The 19,477-nt window shown below is 42.0% G+C and overlaps 1 protein-coding gene across 1 annotated transcript in view; it reads left to right on the top strand.

Moving 5' to 3' along the window:
* The first annotated feature begins 6,691 nt into the window (after positions 1-6,691).
* Positions 6,692-19,477, top strand: part of mov10l1 (Mov10 like RNA helicase 1) — a 33,701-nt gene continuing 20,915 nt past the window's right edge. The window contains exons 1-10 of the mRNA XM_078420155.1: positions 6,692-6,776; positions 8,789-8,967; positions 9,531-9,699; positions 10,922-11,034; positions 11,492-11,682; positions 12,815-12,961; positions 14,590-15,102; positions 15,545-15,748; positions 17,718-17,832; positions 17,919-18,096. Coding sequence (XP_078276281.1) covers positions 6,692-6,776; positions 8,789-8,967; positions 9,531-9,699; positions 10,922-11,034; positions 11,492-11,682; positions 12,815-12,961; positions 14,590-15,102; positions 15,545-15,748; positions 17,718-17,832; positions 17,919-18,096 — 1,894 coding nt within the window. The remainder of the gene's footprint in view (positions 6,777-8,788; positions 8,968-9,530; positions 9,700-10,921; positions 11,035-11,491; positions 11,683-12,814; positions 12,962-14,589; positions 15,103-15,544; positions 15,749-17,717; positions 17,833-17,918; positions 18,097-19,477) is intronic.

Here is a 19,477-nt window from a genome sequence, read left to right as displayed (position 1 = left end):
TCAGCTCAAGGCAAAAGTGGCACAACTCCAAATGTTATCTCAAAACAAATAGATTCATGCTTTGATTTGAAATATGAAAACACACAAGCATAAAAGCGCTATCACGCAGAAGGAAGCAATTGGATTCTTTGTGTACACACTACATGAAAGATCGACCAGCTATTTCCATCTTTCACCATTAGCTCAGAATGTGGCTGCTCAAGTCTGGGATTTCTGCCTCTGCACCCCTCTCAGGCCATGAATTCTAGACCCCTACCATCTTATGGGTGAGAGAAATTTCCCTTGTGTCTAATCTAAGCCTTCTGCCACATACTCAGTTTTTGATCCTTCTGTTCAGGAAAATATATCTTCTATGCACCTCAACTAAGCCTCCCAAACCTCTTCCATTCCATTGTAAATAGCCCAACCCTGCTTACACCATTGCAAATCTCCTCTACATAATCCATGTGCATGTTCCCTGTAATGTGATGACCAGAAGTGTACACTGTACTGAAGCTGTGATCTGAATAATATTATGTACAATTCCAGTAAAAGCTTCCTGTTCTTAAAGTCACACCTCAAAACAAAGAAAAGTTCCCCCACAGGACATTTACACCACCTAAATAAATAATATCGCCACCTTTAAGGATTTCAGGACATATATTGCTCTATTTGTCAACAAGGCACAGCATCCTCTAATTTATGGTGCCTTCCTTTGCGTTGCCAACTCACCCCAGATACATCACTTCCCACTTCTCTGGATTGAACCCCATTTACCAATGACCAGACCAAGTGGTAAAAGATTGAGCTTGTGCTCTACAGCTTGAATGAGTTCAGGCACTGGTGGGTACATGGAACAAGGTGCCTGAGGAGGTATTTGAGTCACGTGCTATCAGAAGATTTTAAATACATTTGGACAGGCACGTGGGCAGGAAAGGTTTGGAGGGATATGGGCTAAAATGCAAGCAAATGGCGCTAGCGTAGATGATGTAATGTAAGGGTTAAACAGACTGTGTCACCTGCAATGGAATTGTCAGCTAAATTAACAGTGCCAAGCCTTCATTGGTAAAACTATTAGATGTTTTGGGAGGATGTTTAGGCTAACTTAGAAGGATGAGTAAATCATGAGGCCACATGCAAGGTCACTAAGATAAGCTTCTGCCTTCACAGAGACATCCGAGACCAGTTCGGCATCTGATACGACAAATAACATGTTTTCGCCACTAAAAAGGATAGCTAGTTTTAAAACATAGTCACCTGTTGTTCTTAGATTAGGGTAGAGACGCAAGCTTATTTTATTACATAATGCATGCTTTGACAAAGCTGTTAGGAATCACCTTTGCGGGGAGAGAGGAGGATCTCTCGTTTGGAGAGAGAGTGACAGAGAGGGAGGGAGAGAGGGGGAGAGGAAGCAAGGGGGGGAAGAGGGGGAGGGAGAGGGAGAGGGAGAGGGAGAGGGAGAGGGAGAGGGAGAGGGAGAGGGAGAGGGAGAGGGAGAGGGAGAGGGAGAGGGAGAGGGAGAGGGAGAGGGAGAGGGAGAGGGAGAGGGAGAGGGAGAGGGAGAGGGAGAGGGAGAGGGAGAGGGAGAGGGAGAGGGAGAGGGAGAGGGAGAGGGAGAGGGAGAGGGAGAGGGAGAGGGAGAGGGAGAGGGAGAGGGAGAGGGAGAGGGAGAGGGAGAGGGAGAGGGAGAGGGAGAGGGAGAGGGAGAGGGAGAGGGAGAGGGAGAGGGAGAGGGAGAGGGAGAGGGAGAGGGAGAGGGAGAGGGAGAGGGAGAGGGAGAGGGAGAGGGAGAGGGAGAGGGAGAGGGAGAGGGAGAGGGAGAGGGAGAGGGAGAGGGAGAGGGAGAGGGAGAGGGCGCCTGGACTGTGGTCATGCCAGTGCCAGCACTATCAAGGTCTCCAGGTCACCCATCGCAGACAGGCATCTCGGATGTTCAAAGGGACGTGAGACATTGCTTTATTAATAATTTTCCTGCAATTTGCTTTAATAATTATAATTGTTTGTACTCTTCAAAATATTCTTTCTCCAGTCATTGATCCGAATTCTTGAAACCTACTTGTATTTTGTTACAATTGGAGCATCTTGGTCGGCATGGATCTAAAGAGCCTGTTTCCGTGCTGAATAACTCACTCTAAGACTAAGAAAGAGTTTCTTGGAGCTAATGCTGAGAGACGAAAGATTCTCTCCAAGAGAATGAGTGATCATATACATTACAGTGATTTTCTTTTTCAAAAATTAAAATAGAAACACATCTGAATATAATGGCATAACAATGTTATCATATTATATTACTTTAATGAAGGCATAGAATGAAATGTGAAGGTATAGAATGAAATGTGTTTTTAATGTACTTTGTAATGATGTTCTGAACCTCCTTCATATCTCCCTCTTTTAACCACAATATTCTCATACAATAGTACATTGTTCCTTTGTCTCACTGGGTTGCATGACAACTGCCGATTCAAGATGTGTAAACTAAATACCTGCTTGAATAGGATCATTTTGAAACAATCATATACTTTATTATCTCACCAAATATAGAATACTGACCACAGCGTTCTCGTGCAGTAAATAGAGAAGTGGGAAAAATGAAGACAAAATACAAAACAAAGAGATAACGATGCAGAAATGTGGGGCTTTCCCAAGGACATAATATCTGTGCTATGTTCAGAATGTATCAAGCTGTATTTAAACCACATGCGGTAAATGTTATATTACAAAACAAATGTTCAAAGTTTTCATTCTTACAAGGTTGCAGTTGCAATTAATTCTGTAACCAGCAGTACTCCAAAGACGTACAGGTATGTAGGTTAATTGGCTTGGTAAATGTAAAGAAATTGTCCCCAGTGTGTGTAGGATAGTGTTAATGTGTGGGGATCACTGGTCGGCACGGACCCGGTGGGCCGAGAGGGCCTGTTTCCGCGCTGTATCTCTAAACTAAACTAAACTAAATTTCTGAAGAGATCCAGTGTGTCAAAAGATTTACTCTTTTTGAATGAAAGGGAATGGGTAAAAAAACATTTAAAAATATTTTTAATTGTGCTTTGTGATCCCAGTTATATCACAATATCTGTTTAATTTTCTCAAGCGCTATCCTGTATCATAATATGTCCTGGATCATTTTCTGTTACAGTTCATCTGAGGGAAATTGAAGTCGGAACATCACCCATTCCTTTTCTCCAGAGATGCTGCCTGACCCACTGAGTTACTCCAGCATTTTGCGTCTATTTTCACCAACAGCCATGTTCTTCTAATAGAGGTACAGCTGCATTAGACTGATAACCAGGAGACTAAACATAGGAGTAATAATTAAATACTGTTGAAGAAATTTATCTCTACCAACTTGCACTTGGACCAGTTAAAAGACTTCTTGCATTCATTGCTAAAATGTTAAAGACCTTTCTTAAACTTTTTCCTTCCATTAAGTGTGAGTTATGGCAATGTAAACCTAAGTTAAATAAATGCAGTACAATAAACTATTACAGTAATTTATACAACTGAACAGAGGAGCAGGATTAGCCATTCGGCCCATTGAGTCTACTCTGCCATTCCATTATTTAGTTTAGTTTAGTTTAGAGATACAGCACGCAAACAAGCCCTTCAGCCCACCCAGTCCATGCAGACCAACGATCCCTGCACATTAACACTATCGTACACGCGCTAGGGACAATTTTCAATTATACCAAGCCAATAGGCAGGAAACATGTTCCCAATGTTGGGGGAGTCCAGAACAAGGGGCCACAGTTTAAGAATAAGGGGTAGGCCATTTAGAACTGAGATGAGGAAAAACTTTTTCAGTCAGAGAGTTGTGAATCTGTGGAATTCTTTGCCTCAGAAGGCAGTGGAGGCCAATTCTCTGAATGCATTCAAGAGAGAGCTAGATAGAGCTCTTAAGGATAGCGGAGTCAGGGGGTATGGGGAGAAGGCAGGAACGGGGTACTGATTGAGAATGATCAGTCATGATCACATTGAATGGCGGTGCTGACTTGAAGGGCCGAATGGCCTCCTCCTGCACCCATTGTCTATTGTCTAATTAATCTACAAACCCGTACATCTTTGTAGTGTGGGAGATAATCAGAGCACCTGGAGAAAACCCATGCAGTCACAGGGAGAACGTACAAACTGTCAGGATCGAACCCAGGACTCTGGTGCTGTAGGGAGTATCAGGGTCGATGGGGAGAAAGCAAGAGAATGGGGTGAGGAAGGAGATAGATCAGCCATGATTGAATGGCAGAATAAAGTTGACGAGTCGAATGGCCCAATTCTTCTCCTATTACTTATGAGCTTATGATCTTATGACAGCAACTCTACTGCTGGCTAATCTAATTTTTCCCTCTCAACCCCACTCATCTCCAATGCTGTGGCCTTGGCTTCACACATAAAGCAGACTGGGTCTGAATGGCAGATTATGTACACCAGTGATCCAGTGTTTACAGCAACTTTTTAAAAAAAATGGTTATCCTACAAGTTAAGTGGCATTTTTAAAAAAAATACTCATCCCCAATCAAATTGAATAGAAACGTGAAATTTGTTGTTTTTTTTTTTCAAAAAGAGGAATGTAGGCAATGCATTGAATAGCACTCTTGCTGCAAAGTGCAAAGGCTGGGGTGTGGATGCTCCACGTGCCTGACCAGGCCCCGGCCCCGGCCCCGGGAGCGGTCTGCGCGCGACAGTGCCCCGGCCTTTGTGGCGTCACGGGCCGGCGGGCCGCGTGCGGGACAGGTGAGCTGCAGGAGGCGCCGGCACCCGAGCAGAGTGTGCAGGTGCAATGCAAGGGGTGTTGCTAGTGCTGCTGCTAATGCCAGTGCTAGTGCCAATGCCAGTGCTAGTGCCAATGCCAATGCTGCTAATGCCAGTGCTAGTGCCAATGCCGATGCTGCTGCTAGTGCTGGTGCCAGTGCCAGTGCCAGTGCCGGTACTAGTGCCAGTGCTGCTAGTGCTAATGCCTCCTTACACTTATCAGACATTTATATATCTCTCTCTCACTCTATATATAACCTTCAATTTGCACCACTCCACGCCCAGCACAAAGCCCCCCCCCACCCCCACCAAACAGTGACTGCATTTGCGTGCGTGTTACATTAAGAAGCTCACCACCTCTTCATTTAAAACCCCCTCCCTTCTTGCAGGCCTGACGCATGCTTGCAAAAAGTAACTCGTATGAAGTTATGTATTGTAGACGGATTAAGACATGCTGATGCAAATGTCAGAAAACATTTTGATCGAAATTGTTAGCGTTTAAAATATGATTTCAGTGTCATCGTCGCTGCATCATGAGCATATTTAATTGTTGAATAGGTATTTTATGATTATGTGAAGTGGGGCTGTTTAAAATAGTGTGCAGTTAAGATGCTGTAATGAAGCAACGTGTTTTCCGATCAGGTTTCGTCTACAGTTGCAAATATCTTGGAGCAGTATTAAATTCAACATTTGAATTTATTACGTACTAAATATAATGCCAAGTACTCTTATGTTATCTTTATTTAGTCATTTGACATTTTCTGGCTAGTTAGGGCCCTGAATCAGACCAGGTGTATTTGTTTTTTGTTTATTTAGTATGTTCACTTTACTGTGTGCTGTAGTTTCCTGTTTCAACTTGCTTCTAACCAGCCTCTAGGTAGTTATAGTCTTACATCATGGAAACAAACTCCCTTGGTTCAACTTGCCCATGCTGACCAAGATGTCCCATCTAAACTAGTCCCATCTGCCTATGTTTGGCTGCACCATTCTTATTCTTTCCTATCCATGTACCTGTCCAAATGTCTTTTAAAAGTTGTGATAGTGCCTGCCTCAACCCTTTTGCCTTAAAAAGGCTCATTAACTATATTTCTCTCCATTGAACAAGTTAAATTAGACAGTGAGTCTCGTCATGCCTCCACTTTTAACTCTTTAATTTTAATTCAATTTGCTTTTATATCTGGCCTCTAGTCTTGCACTCCTCCAATTCTTCCATGGATAGTTGTAACTTTGGGATTGGACAGTTTCGGGTACATCATTCCCTTTCTCATTCTCTACCTTAACTTGAGATTAAAACTTATCTTTTTGATTATATTTTTGGTAAATGTCTCTAGGTGTGTTATATTACTGAGTTAGGACAATGCCCAAATTTTAATAAGCACGTTTGGAAGGGAGGTATGAATAGTATAATTAAGTTGCCTGTTGGCCAAAGGAAGGCTCAGGTCTGTGTCTCTAACTGGTAACATTTCTATATGCCAAGTTGAAAAATATTATCAAATTAATTGACTTTCCTAATTTGTTTGGAATTTAACTCTTCAAATAAAAACTTCACTGTAGAATGAAGTTAGACCACATCCTCCAGTTTATTTCACCTGACACTAAATACATAGTTGCTGCAGAAAAAATTGTTTGGTGTAATTAACAATTTTCTTTAAATAATCATTCTTAAAATATATTGTTATCATGTCCAGATGTCCAGACCTCTTGTGTTTGACTTAACTGAACTGCCTTAAATCTCATCTGTTTGTTAAAGGACAATAAGTATATTAACATTCTTAACTCCTCCTGCTGCTAAATTAATGAGGCCGTGTTCACTATTTTTCTAAAGCATTTTCTTGTACAGATTCATCAGGTCACCTGCATCTGCGGAACTTTTTGCTGTGTTGATTACCTATGAAAGCACATCCAAGCAGGCTGTGTTTTTTTCCGTATTAATTCTTTCTATCAAATTGTGATAACGTGAGGAAATACTACGATGCTGTCACTTCTGATGAAAGCTGCCACCCTCTTGTTGAGAAAAGTTGATGAAGACTTGGAACAGGATAAATATGAAGCAGCAGGTACTGGAATTTACTCAACATTCTTGCGATTAATGGAGAATGTGACTCGTAGTTTCAAAGAATGAAATCGGTTACGTATGTGAGGATGTCGCTATTATTGAAATCTAGCTGTTTTCAGACTTGATTACCTAAAAGTTACCCCTCTCACTGGTTAACCCTTTCACTGCATTGATGGTAGTTGCATGTTAATATCAATAGCGACTGAGACCTACATTGTTTTCGATAACCTACTGCCACTCCGGACCTTTCTTCAACTTTATGTGTCCTGGGTTATGTACAGAATTGGCATTGATTATATGGTGGGTTTCAGCACATAGTCTTGGAGAGAACAAGAATATGTCTAATTATATTGATACAAGGATGGGAGAGGATATGTGATATCTTGCACTGGATTAAAGTTGAAAATTCCTAGGCATGCTGTATTTATCAAATTAATTACACTACAAATCATTTAGCTTTTGGTATAAGTTTTTGGAATACTTAGGAATTTGAATTGCCTATTGGTATTTTTACCATATTCAATAATTGGCCAGCTAACCTACAAATTCACACTTCTTTGGGATTTGGGAAGAAACTGGTGCACTTGGTGAAAATTCAAGCAGTCACAGGGGGAACGTACAAACTCCACACGGGCAGCACCGGAGGCCATGATTGAATCCAGGTCTCTGGTGCTGTGAGGCAGCAGCTCTATCAGCTGTACCACTGTGCTGCCCTTAGTTTCTGAATATATATCACATGTGATATTTGCAATTTTTTGCATTTAGTCCAAGTTTCTCAGTGCTCTTAGATTCCTAATATGATGAGAGTTGTTTTGAAACTTAATGTTCATTGAGTCTCTTGCCCAGAGTAGGGGAATCGAGAACCAGAGGACATGGGTTTAAAGTGAGGGGAAAGATTGAATAGGAATCTGAGGGGTCACTTTTCCATGCAAAGGGTGGTAGGTATATGGAATGAGCTGCCAGAGGAGGTAGTTGAGGCAGGTACTATCGCTACTTTTAAGAAACATTTAGATGGGTACATGGATAGGCCAGATTTAGAGGGATATGAGCTAAATGCAGGCAGATGGGAGTAATGTAGAAGGGACACGTTGGGCCGAAGGGCCTGTTTCCACACCGTAAGACTATGATTATCAACAACACAGTTTAGGCAAACATTTTCTGTCAGGTAGTCAAATGTAATTTGAATGGTAAAGTACATATACACCTGATTTCCTTTTTCCCTCATGGCGATTAGGTTGAAGGCAGCAAGTTTCGATGAGGTACTGGTCCACAGTTCCTTTTACCTCATTTATGTAGAAAAAAAGTCTCATTGTTTAACAGTGCACAGCTGTTACTGCTTCATTTTCCATGAACCAAAGTTAATAGTTCCACTCGGAAAGGAGTTACTTTTATTTAATGGATTGTCATTGTCATTGGGTTATTTGTCACGCATGGTATCTTTGTTGTCGTCATCTGTTCTTCATTGGCACAAGATTTGTTGGTCTTATTTGAGTCATTGAACATTGAGGGTTTCACAGTCATCTTGTGCTCACCTTATTGTAGCTGTGAACTCTTGGATTGGATCAGGAAATGCAAAGTTAGGACGTGAACACTGGATTTGTCTATTACTGGGTTTTTTTTTAAATTCGTTACAGCAGAATCAGAAAATGTTGCTTTTGTTTCAAAGACTTCCCAACTCCCCCTGTGATTGCTTGGATTTCCTCCAAGTGCGCCGTTTTCTTCCCAAATCTCAAAGGCGTGTGGATTTGTAGGTTAGCTGGCCGACTATTGATTATGGTAGAAATACCAATAGGCAATTCAAATTCCTAAGTATTCCAAAAACCTATTCCAAAAGCTAAATAATTTGTAATTAGGGTAATTAATTTGAGAAATACAGCATGCCGATGAATTTTCAACATTAAATTAGCCTAATCCAGTGCAAGATATCAAATATCCTCTCCCATCCTTGTACCAATATAAGTGGGCGATAGAAGTCATATACGAAACTTCTGAAACATTGTTTTACCATTTTAGAGTACAAAAATGTGTTTGGAGGTACCGTGACCAGGTTTTGTGATAAATACGGTTTAGTTGACGACTCCATCTATTTCACGTCTAATGAGGTGCTGGGAGGCGTGCCTTTGCAGGTGGGCCAGAAGGTGAACATACTGGCCCAAAAGAGCGACCCTTACGGAGGATGGAAAGCAATCAAGGTAGGGTGCGATCTACTGATTGGGTATTTCATTCAGATAAAACAGAACTCCACTGCAAAGCAGACTTTAAATGTTGTAACATTATCTCACTGCTTTTAATTCTTGGATTGCAAATGTAACACAGTATAGAGGTAAGGATCTCGGCATTGTCAGTGCACCTGGTTAGATATTACAGAATATTTCATGTATCATGTAACGTTTAATTACATGAAAGATTTGATTGGAACCTGAGGAGTAACATTTTCACGCAAAGGGTGGTGGGTGTGTAGAACGAGCTGCTGGATGAGGTAGCTGAGGCAGGTACTCTTGCAACGTTTAAGAAACATTTAGATAGGTACATGGATAGGACATGTTTAGAGGGATATGAACTATTTACATTATATAGATTCATGATAAGACCTATGTACCTGTATGCTTAGATCCCTCTGCTCTATTACATACCCCAGAGCCTTGCTGTTCACTGTGTAGGTACTGCCCATGTTAGTGCTTCTGAAATGTAACACCTAAGTTGTCCAAATGTTCAAAACAGAGTATTTCTACTGCTATTATACTTTTAATTCCAGGTGGAGCTAGTAACTAATCAGTGGGATGACGATGGCATCTGTACACTATATTCAGATCCTTCAGACCAAATGGAGGCTCACAACCTGATTGGCATGATAACTTTGTGTACCAATGATGATGGCTACATTAATGAAAGCACTTATTTTACCATGGACAATGTTTGTGAAGGTAAAAATACAGCATTTTCTTTTAATAAAATACCACATGCGGCACACCAGTTTTGCTCCGTAACAGTTGGGGGTCCACTCGTTAAAAAGGTAAATGTTCAAAAGATCCAACTTTAATAAATTGTCTGTGGATGATTGTCAATATGTCACGTATTACGTTGGTGAAAATAATTGCTGTGTGGTAGTACTTCATCTGATAAGCTTTGATTTCATTAGGCATGTAGCAGAACATACTTGACCATTGCTGGAAAACCACTTGAGTTGATCGGATTTTGTGCCGATGTTCATTTCAGCTGAAGAACATCTGTTGCAATTGTACCTTACACCTTATCAAGTAACGCCCCCGCCCCCAGGAATGGGTGGGCTAACGTATGATGAACACGATGGCATTGGGCATGAATTCGTTGGCGTTTAGAAGGACGAGGGGGGACCTCATTGAAACTTACCGAATAGTGAAAGGCTTGGATTGCGTGGATGTGGAGAGGATGTTTCCACTGGTGGGAGGGTCTAGGACTAGAGGTCATAGCCTCAGAATTAAAGGACATTCGTTTAGGAAGGAGATGAGGAGAAATTTATTTTGTCAGTGGGTGGTGAATCTGTGGAATTCATTGCCACAGACAGCTGTGGAGGCCAAGTCAATGGATATTCTAAGGCAGAGATATATAAATTCTTGATTAGTACGGGTGTCAGGGGTTACGGGGCGTAGGCAGCAGAATGGGGTTAGGAGGGAGAGATAGATTAGCCATGATTGAACGGCTGAATTGACTTGATGGGCCGAATGGCCTAATTCTACATCAATCACTTATGACCTCACGACCCCCTCCCACCCCCTTGCTGGAAATAGAAGTCTACTGCACAACATGCAGCTCAAGCCAGGCCAGAGAGATCAGTGGATCCCAGACCATCTCTTCGGCTTAAGTTTCATTCTACCGAGGCAAATACTGAGTCAAACGTGCTGCCATCGCCCTCTGCTGGACAGGCAATGCAAGATTTGGCAATTTGGAACTCCAAACATGCACCCAACTAATCAGTGAAACACTCTGCCATCTCTAGATTGTGGACTGATTTCCGTGTGATGTGGGCAGTGTGCTTTTATTTTAAATAGAGGTGAATCTGCTAAATAATTCTGTGCAGAATGATAGTTATTTAATGTGCGTTTATTGGCATTTTTACCTTGTCTTGCTGCCCTCTCTTGATATTTTTCCTCTGCTGGATTTGTGCAGGTTTTCAACCCTTTGTAGGTGACTGGATTAAAGCACAATATTTCATTGAACAGACAACGTGGAAAAGTCACGCTTCCTCCGTGAGGCCACTTAGATATAAAAGAATAGACAACGTGAGTGATTTAAACAAACTTGCACTTTAGGGACGAGAAAATTTTCATTTCAATTTCTGTTTTTCCTTGAATTGCCTTGTGTAAAATGTTTTTGCTCATTTTTGTTTGTGTTTATGGTGACGCTATTTGCAAATGCCAAGTGCATGCACCATATTCCTCAACTTCCTTTTCTATAATCACATACTTGCTGGCATCAGCTATGTTCTTCTTTTAACTCATCTCTTCCTTTTTTGCAAGTAGCACAACAAACACTGTCATTTGTCAGATCAACCTTTGCTCTCATGTTTATGTTCCGCTCAAGATGCCCACTATGATTTATAGTGACTATATTGTAACAATATTTTTAATTTTCTCTTTAAACTTGAGCGTAGGATAAACAGAAACTCTTGATATTCTTGTGGTTTTCCTGTACAGATTAAACATTCTGCCTTTTTTATTTCGCTGTATTTGTGTTAAGGTTCCAATAACTCGCATACTTCATCGGAGTGGTGTGGTGGATGATGCCATATTCTTCACTCTTGAGTCTCTCCAGCTACCCCTCAATTATGTTCCAAGAAAGAATGATGTGGTAAACCTTGTGGCTGTTGAGAGTAGTCAATCTCTGCACCAGTGGAGAGCTATATGCATTGCACCTGCAGAGCAAGAGAGGTGAGCTGTAATCACAATCTGTAATTTTAAAACAAATTCAGTCCTCCATCTCTCCGTGTGATGAGAGACTGATTTTAGAATTAAACGTGTCATTCCTCTCTGCATCACATTATTTAATTTCTTGATAATTTTCCTCCTCCTGGTCACTCTCAAGTGCCATGTCAAAGTGTCCTCTATGTAGTGAATGTTGGTTGGCTATCTGGCTACAGAGTAAATAGCAAACAAGCTTTAAGTCTTTGCCCTTCTCCAACAAGGCAGCTTTTGCACAGCTGCGTGGGAAATGATTGTTGAACATGGTCAAAGAAACAGGATAACATTCAATTTCACTTGAACGCAGATTAATAGACAATAGACAATAGGTGCAGGAGTAGGCCATTCGGCCCTTCGAGCCAGCACCGCCATTCAATGTGATCATGGCTGATCATTCTCAATCAGTACCCCGTTCCTGCCTTCTCCCCATACCCCCTGACTCCGCTATCCTTAAGAGCTCTATCTAGCTCTCTCTTGAATGTATTAAGTATTATTCAGATCCGACTTCACCTGATAAATCAAGAATATGGGAAAAGTCTTTAGTAGAACATGTTAGAACAATAAGCTTAGATGAACTACAAACTGTAATTAAATACTGATCTTGGCACAGAATTCTGGAGATTGGCTACCTTAGTTCTAAATGCTCAAGTTCTGAATTTTTTAATGCATTTTCTTCCATTGTTAATCTATATTTCAGCAGCAGCAGTGTTTGGAAAAACTAAACTCAAAAATAACAAATGGTGATAGATCATACCAGGCAAAATAGAAGAATTTGCTGTTCTTTAAATGAACTGGCAAGACACAAATTAATACCTAAAATCCTTGCTCTCTCATCTACCGATGGTGGGGTGGATCAAATGTGGAATGAACCTGATATAAACACATTACTGGAAAAGGACTAGAAAACAGAGTTTGTAATCCCCCATGGTAAACCAAAAAAACAAACGAACTTTGCTGCTGTTTAAATTTACCAAATATAAATTAAGCAAATTTTATTTCCGTTTCGTGTCTGATGAAGACCAACCTGTTCATTGTGGTGCAGGTAGTGGGAATGCACAGAATGGGAAATAATTACACCTTCCAATTCTAAAATCTCTTTCAGTTTTCCAGTGCTGGCAATAAACAATAAAAATCTTGAACAAATTGATTTGGAATTATTCTCTGACAAAGGAGGACTGGAATTTACAAGGAATCTTGACTTTGGTACTATGAAGAATGGGGAGAGAAAAGACTTGATGGTGTGGATTGAGTAAGTTTATATGTTTGTTATCTGTGGGAAACCCATCATCGTGTCCCCTCATATGATTTGTGTTTTGGGTATAAGCATTACCTGCATTGGCAGGGTTTTGCTTTGACTAAGTGAAATAGTTGAAATCTTTAGTAATGATTCACATTCACTTTTATTTGAAAAAGACACTTAAAAAATAAAATGTTATTGCAGGTTTGCAGAGACGGAAGTGAATTGAATATGTTTGCACAATGAGTGAATAAATTGCCAACACTTCTGTGCACACTGCACTGAATAATCGGAAGTGAATGTCCATTAATCTAGGATTGTGCAGATAAACAAAATGTGTTTGGGCCTAGGATAGACACAAAAAGCTGGAGTAACTCAGCGGGACAGGCAACCTCTCTGGAGAGAAGGAATGGGTGACGTTTTAGGTCGAGACCCTTCTTCAGACTGTGTTTGGGTCTGGTAGGCAGAACTGATGCTCTTCCAGCAGGTCAGGAAGTATCATCTGGAATTATTTCTTCGAGGAAAATCTTGACCTTCCTGGTACTTATTCTAGATTTCATTCACTTGTTTCCATTCCTATGGAGGAGGCCTATTATCAAATGGTTACTATTATGGCAGTAATTCGAAGTGCCTGTACAGTGAGGCTGTATGGGAGGAGCTGAGCAATAAAGGGGATGATTTGGAATTGTACTATAGGCCCCCAAATAGTTTCGGTAGTCAGGGTAGTAAATCTGGAATTCTTTGCCACAGAAGGCTGTGGAGGCCCTCAATGGATATTTTTAAAGCAGAGAGATATATTCTTAATTAGCACGGGTGTCCGGGGTTATGGGAGAAGGCAGGAGAATTGTAAATTGTAAATTGTAAAAAACCTTTATTGTCACTACACAAAGTACAGCGAAATTAAAGCAGTCCAGATGATGCAATCACACACAGCAGACAGTACAAAGGACAAACCTCTATCCATAACAAGCTAAACCTAATCTACTGAATCAAACAAACTGACCTCCAATACAATATAGACAAAACAACTACAACACGGTCGAGGCAGTGTACAGTGCAATCAAGACAGCAAGTTATTGCACAGCAATGAGAGCTAACATATTGCAAGTGCCGTTTTAAAAAAATAAAAGAAATAATGTAATCAAATATAAGGTGCGGTCGGCTGTAACATGAATGGAGTTGGGGGGGGGGGGGAGATATATCAGCCATGATTGACTGGCGAACTAGAGTTGATGGGCTGATGGCCTAATTCTGCTCCTATCACTTTTGATTGGAGTGTTCTACCCACCGTATCCCACATAGCCATGTGGTGAAGGTGCAAACTCAGCACAGACAACAGGTTCCTATGGCTGGGGCAGCAGCTTTAATAACTGCACTACTGCGCCACTCCAGGAGCAGAGCATTCTGTTGGCAGAAGATTTGAGTGTTAATTGTGGTTCCTAAAATGGAAGCTGAGAAGGAAGAACTTACCAAGTCCAATTTGAGTGGCAGTGGGTGTATTTAAAAAAAAATACTGTGACTTGAGTCTGAAAGTTATTGATTTATGACTAGGTTCTGTTAACAGTGGAAGTAATGGCATTAAAGCATATTTGGTTTTATTCTGCATTATTTATCTGTGATTTTTTTTTTTTTAACTTTAGGAACAAAGGGAAAGAGAACCAGACCCTTCGGCATTATTCAATGGCTGGGTGGGAAAGAGAAAATCAGTTCTTTTTGGCATCAGTGCAAATGGTTCCAGCCACATTCTCCTTCAAAGACAAGCAACAACAGGGACTCTGTGAAATAGTTTCAGGATGTGATATGGCGGGGTCCCAGTCGTTGTCTAAAAACCTTGCCTCTCCTCTTCCCAGAACAATGGCTCAGGCAGATTCTCATTTCCCCTCTGCAACTGTCATTCACACACAGGGACCAACACTTTGTGAAAGAACTTCCGGCAAAGATCTGGCAAATGATTCACTAAGTACTCTGGCTAAATTGCTGAAGGACATGCCACAAGCATCAGAGAGTATGAGTAATCAAATAAATTGTCCACAAGCTAACCATCCTACTGAGAAGATAAACCTGCACCTCAATACGGATACAGAAATTGGTGAAGGAGCACATCAAATATCTCCTGGTGGAAAGGCCTGCATAAACCTAACTTGTGAAGCGAAGTAAGAATCTATTTATTGGAAATATTGCATTGCTGAAAAGAGCTTTAATATGCTGATCAGTATCTGTAGCTTTAAAGAGTAGCAAACTGTAATTTTATTTCATAAACAATATTGGATGCAACTAATGGAGGTGATCAAAAATGGTGTCACACCATGTGAAAGCACTTGCCAATTTTACCCTTTTACACATGCCTTTTTGATCCAAGATATAGTTCCTTTCTTTACATACATCACGTGGACATTTTTAAACAAAGTGTAATAGATTTCCAAAGTATGAATTTAAAGGGAATTGGTATAATATATTGTTACTGCAGTTACTTGTGATAGCATTGGATTTTTAAGATTTTACATGAAATTAAAATTCTTGGAACACATGACAGCAATTTTCTCTTTTTGTTTCTGCTGTTTCTAAATAAATATATATATTTTTTTTCTCAAACAGAAATCCTGGTCGTTGCAGAGATCTTCTCCTGTTCTATTTTGACAACTTTATGATAGGTCGCTATGTGATGGTAGACGTGATCACTGATGAGGAATCACTCCTTGCACCAAGGTCACAGTATTATCCCGCACAACACAGGCCACATCAAACCAATCAAAAGGAAACCAACGCCGCCACGATAGTAACAGTGCAATATCCTAAAAGGTGCCATGAAATATTTTGCAAAAAAATGCGCCGCGTATAAGAGTACTTTGCAGCGTGTGGTTTATAAATTTGATTTGAGGAATTGCAGCGCTTCTAGAGAGACTGGGTAGGGTGGTCTTACGTTCTCTGGTGTTTAGAAGAATTAGAAGTGATCTTATTGCAATATAAAATGTTTAGCAGGTTGTTCAGGTTGGATATTAATTCCCTTGTGTGGAGAGTCAAGAGTTATTCTTGGAGGCTAATGATGAGGGATCAAGTACAGGTAAGATGGATCCAGTTTTGATCAATGAGTTTGCCGATCACACAAGTATTGCAGAGGAGAGATATCCTAGGGTATACGTACACAGTCCCCTGAAAGTGGGTTCATAGGTAGACACGGTGGTGAAGACGGCGTTTGGTATGCTTGTCTTAATTGGTAAGGGTATTGAGTCCAGGAGATGGGATATCATGTTACAGTGTACCAGATCCATGTAAAACTGGGACAGCTGGCACCCTAGCTTCTGAAAGAGCTTTCTATTTCCTATCCATCTGGATTTCCCCTCATGACATAGAAGATAGAAATCGTTTGTGTTGACTTTCAAGCGGTAGAGTTGCTGCCTTACAGCGCCAGACATCTGGGTTTGATCCTGACTAAGGGTGCTATCTGTACGGAGTTTGTACGTTCTCCCCATTTTTCTCCCGAGAAATTTACAATGTTTGCAAATGAGTTTAAAGGCAGATTTTAAATGGAGAATGCGTAGCTCGATACTTCATTTTTGAAAGTCAACACAAACTATTTCTACCTTTCATGTCATGAGGGGATCACAAAATGCTGGAGTAACTCAGCAGGTCAGGCAGCATCTAGGAGAGAAGGAATGGGTGACGTTACGGGTTGAGACCCTTCTTCAGACCCTGAAGAAGGGTCTCAACCCGCAACGTCACCCATTCCCCCTCTCCTAGATGCTGCCTGACCTGCTGAGTTACTCCAGCATTTTGTGATACCTTCGATTTGTACCAGCATCTGCAGCTATTTTCCTGCATGTCATGAGGGGAAATCCAAATGGAAAGCCCTTTCAGAAGGTAGGGTGTCAGATGTCCTAATTTATAATTTCTGGGGGCGTGGCTGCGTTCTGCAGCTGCGGCTCACCGGCAGTCTCTCTGTGTTTTTGTTTTTGTCTATTGTTATCGTTAAATGTATGTTTTGATTTATTTTTAACTCTGTATATGTGGGGGGTGGGGGAAACCTTTTTTTCAAATCTCCTCAACGGAGATGCGACCTTTACCGTGTCATATCTCCGTTCGCGCTACGGCCTAACACCGTGGAGTCGGCGGCCTCCAGCTGGGATCGACCTTGAAGACTCCGGTCGCAGGGCCTGGACTTACCATCTCGGAGGCTTCGGCCGTGGGCCCTGCCGACCGCAACATCGGGAGTTCGCAGGTCCCTGGCTGGCGACCGGCTTTCGGGAGCTCCAGCCGTAGCAGCTTCGACCGCCCCGGAGCGCGAGGTTTGATTGACCCGCTCGCAGGCCCCTCATCGCCCTGCGTGGCTCGGCCGCGGCACTTTCCATCGCCCGGTGGGGGCTCAGGACCTTCATCGGCCTGCCCGGCTCGGCCCTGGGACTTTCCATCGCCCAGTGGGGGCTTCAAAAGTCGGGAGCCTCGATCGCCTCGTGGCACCACGGGAGAAGAATGAGGAGGAGATAAGACTTTTCTTTGCCTTCCATCACAGTGAGGGTGTGCCTGGAGCAATCACTGTGATGGCTGTTTGTGTTAAATTGTAATTGTGTGTCTTGTGTTTTTATTGTCTACTGCCGGACCCTGACGTGAGAGGACGCTGGCGCTATTTGTTCGCCGCTTCTCCATCAGTTTGTCAGTTTGTTTGTTTTTATGTCATGACTGTTTTTGTAAAGCGTCTTTGAGCATTTGGAAAAGCGCTATATAAAATAAATGTTTATTATTATTATTATAATACTGTGTATATTCTGTCTAGGCTTGCGAGAAGACACATACCGAGCTTCATTCCACAATACCCCATACCCGAGCGACTGAAGGAATGCATTGGTAAGGGTGCTGACGTCCTCACCATAGAGCCAAATCTTGCCGAGGTTCGTAGCTCTGCTTACTTTTTTCGATTTAAAAGAAAACATATCCTGCTTTTAAAGTGAAAATTTGTTACTTAAAATCTTTCCAGCCTTTGAGTATGTCGAGCTATAAAAATCGTTTTTCAACACTTCTGTGGCTGGAAGAAGTTAATGCCGAGTTGGAGATAAGCGAGTTCAACATGATGGGAGTGATTTTGAAAAAGTTCGGAGACTTCCTGGCTCTAGAGGTGCCTGGGCTAGTTGAAGGAAGACCATCTGTGATTATTGGTGAGTTGGTCATTAATTCCTGGGCTTGAGGGTTTTTTGGGACGAAATAGGACAGAATTCTTAAGATCATGTGATAGGAGTAGAATTAGGCCATTTGGCCCATCAAGTCTACTCTGCCATTCAATCATGGCTCTCCCTCCTAACCCCATTCTCCTGCCTTCTCCCCATAACCCCTGACACCTGTACTAATCAAGAATCTATCTCTGCCTTAAATATATCCACCGACTTTGCCTCCACAGCCTTCTGTGATAAAGAATTCCACAGATTCACCACCCTCTGACTAAAGAAATTGCTCCTCATCTCCATAAAGGAACATCCTTTAATTCTGAGGTTACGACCTCTAGTCTCTCCCACTAGTGGAAACATCCTCAGCACAATTGAACCTAAGTGACAGCGGAGGCAGCAGCTGATTTGTGATGACCTCCCCACCACCACCAAGCTTCCTGACCTCAAATGTCAACTCCCATAGCTGGTTCATAGCAGCTATGGCCCTGGGGATGAAGCTGTTCCTGAGTCTGGAGGTGCAGGCGTCGCAAGGCCTTGTATCGTCTGCCCGATGGTAGAAGTTCGAACAGACTGTTGCAGGGGTGTGAAGTGTCTTTGTGGATGCTGGTGGCTTTTCTGAGGCATCGTGTGTTGTAGATGCCCTCCAAGGCTGGTAGCTGTGTTCCGATAGTCTTCTGAGCTCTATGGACTACCCGCTGAAGTGCTTTCCTCTCTGCCTCCGTACAGCTGAGATACCACACAGGGATGCCATGTGTTAGGATGGACACTTGCACACTTATAATATTCAAATCTGTTAATGCTTTTAAAATGTAAAAATATAAAATACTTAATTCAAAATGTGCGTAATCACTAAGTCGGTTAATTGTATGAAAATTGGCTGTGAACACCAAAAGGTTTGCCCATCCATCACAGCTGATGCTCTCCATTGAAATGAATGGGGTAGCTGAAACCAACCCTGGTCTAACCTATCGCAAGGTCACGCTTGCAGATCACCTGATTGTGCTACGACAGTTCAGGAAGATGGTGCTGCATTGCTGGTGACCATTCAGAGTGGCACAGTCCTCTCGGGGGGAAAAGTATTCAATTTTGTGACTGAGGAGGTAGTTGAGGCAGGGACTATTGCAACGTTTAAGGAACCGAGGGGAACATGGATATTAATTCCCTTGTGTGGAGAGTCGAGAGTTATTCTTGAAGGCTAATGGTTTGGAGGGATATGGGCCAAACGCAGGCAAGTGAGAGTAGTGTAGAAGGAGCATGTTGGTCGATGTGTTTGAGTTGGGCCGAAGGGCCTGTTTCCACACTGTATGACTCCATGACATGAATCTGCAGGAATCGCGATCACTCTGCCTGACGGATGTAAACGCCTGCATTCCTT

The sequence above is a fragment of the Rhinoraja longicauda genome, chromosome 23 (assembly GCF_053455715.1).
Source record: "Rhinoraja longicauda isolate Sanriku21f chromosome 23, sRhiLon1.1, whole genome shotgun sequence".
In the NCBI taxonomy this organism is placed as follows: Eukaryota; Metazoa; Chordata; class Chondrichthyes; order Rajiformes; family Arhynchobatidae; genus Rhinoraja; species Rhinoraja longicauda.
The sequence above is the reverse complement of the archived record's forward strand: the minus strand, read 5'-3'. Positions and strand labels throughout refer to the sequence as shown.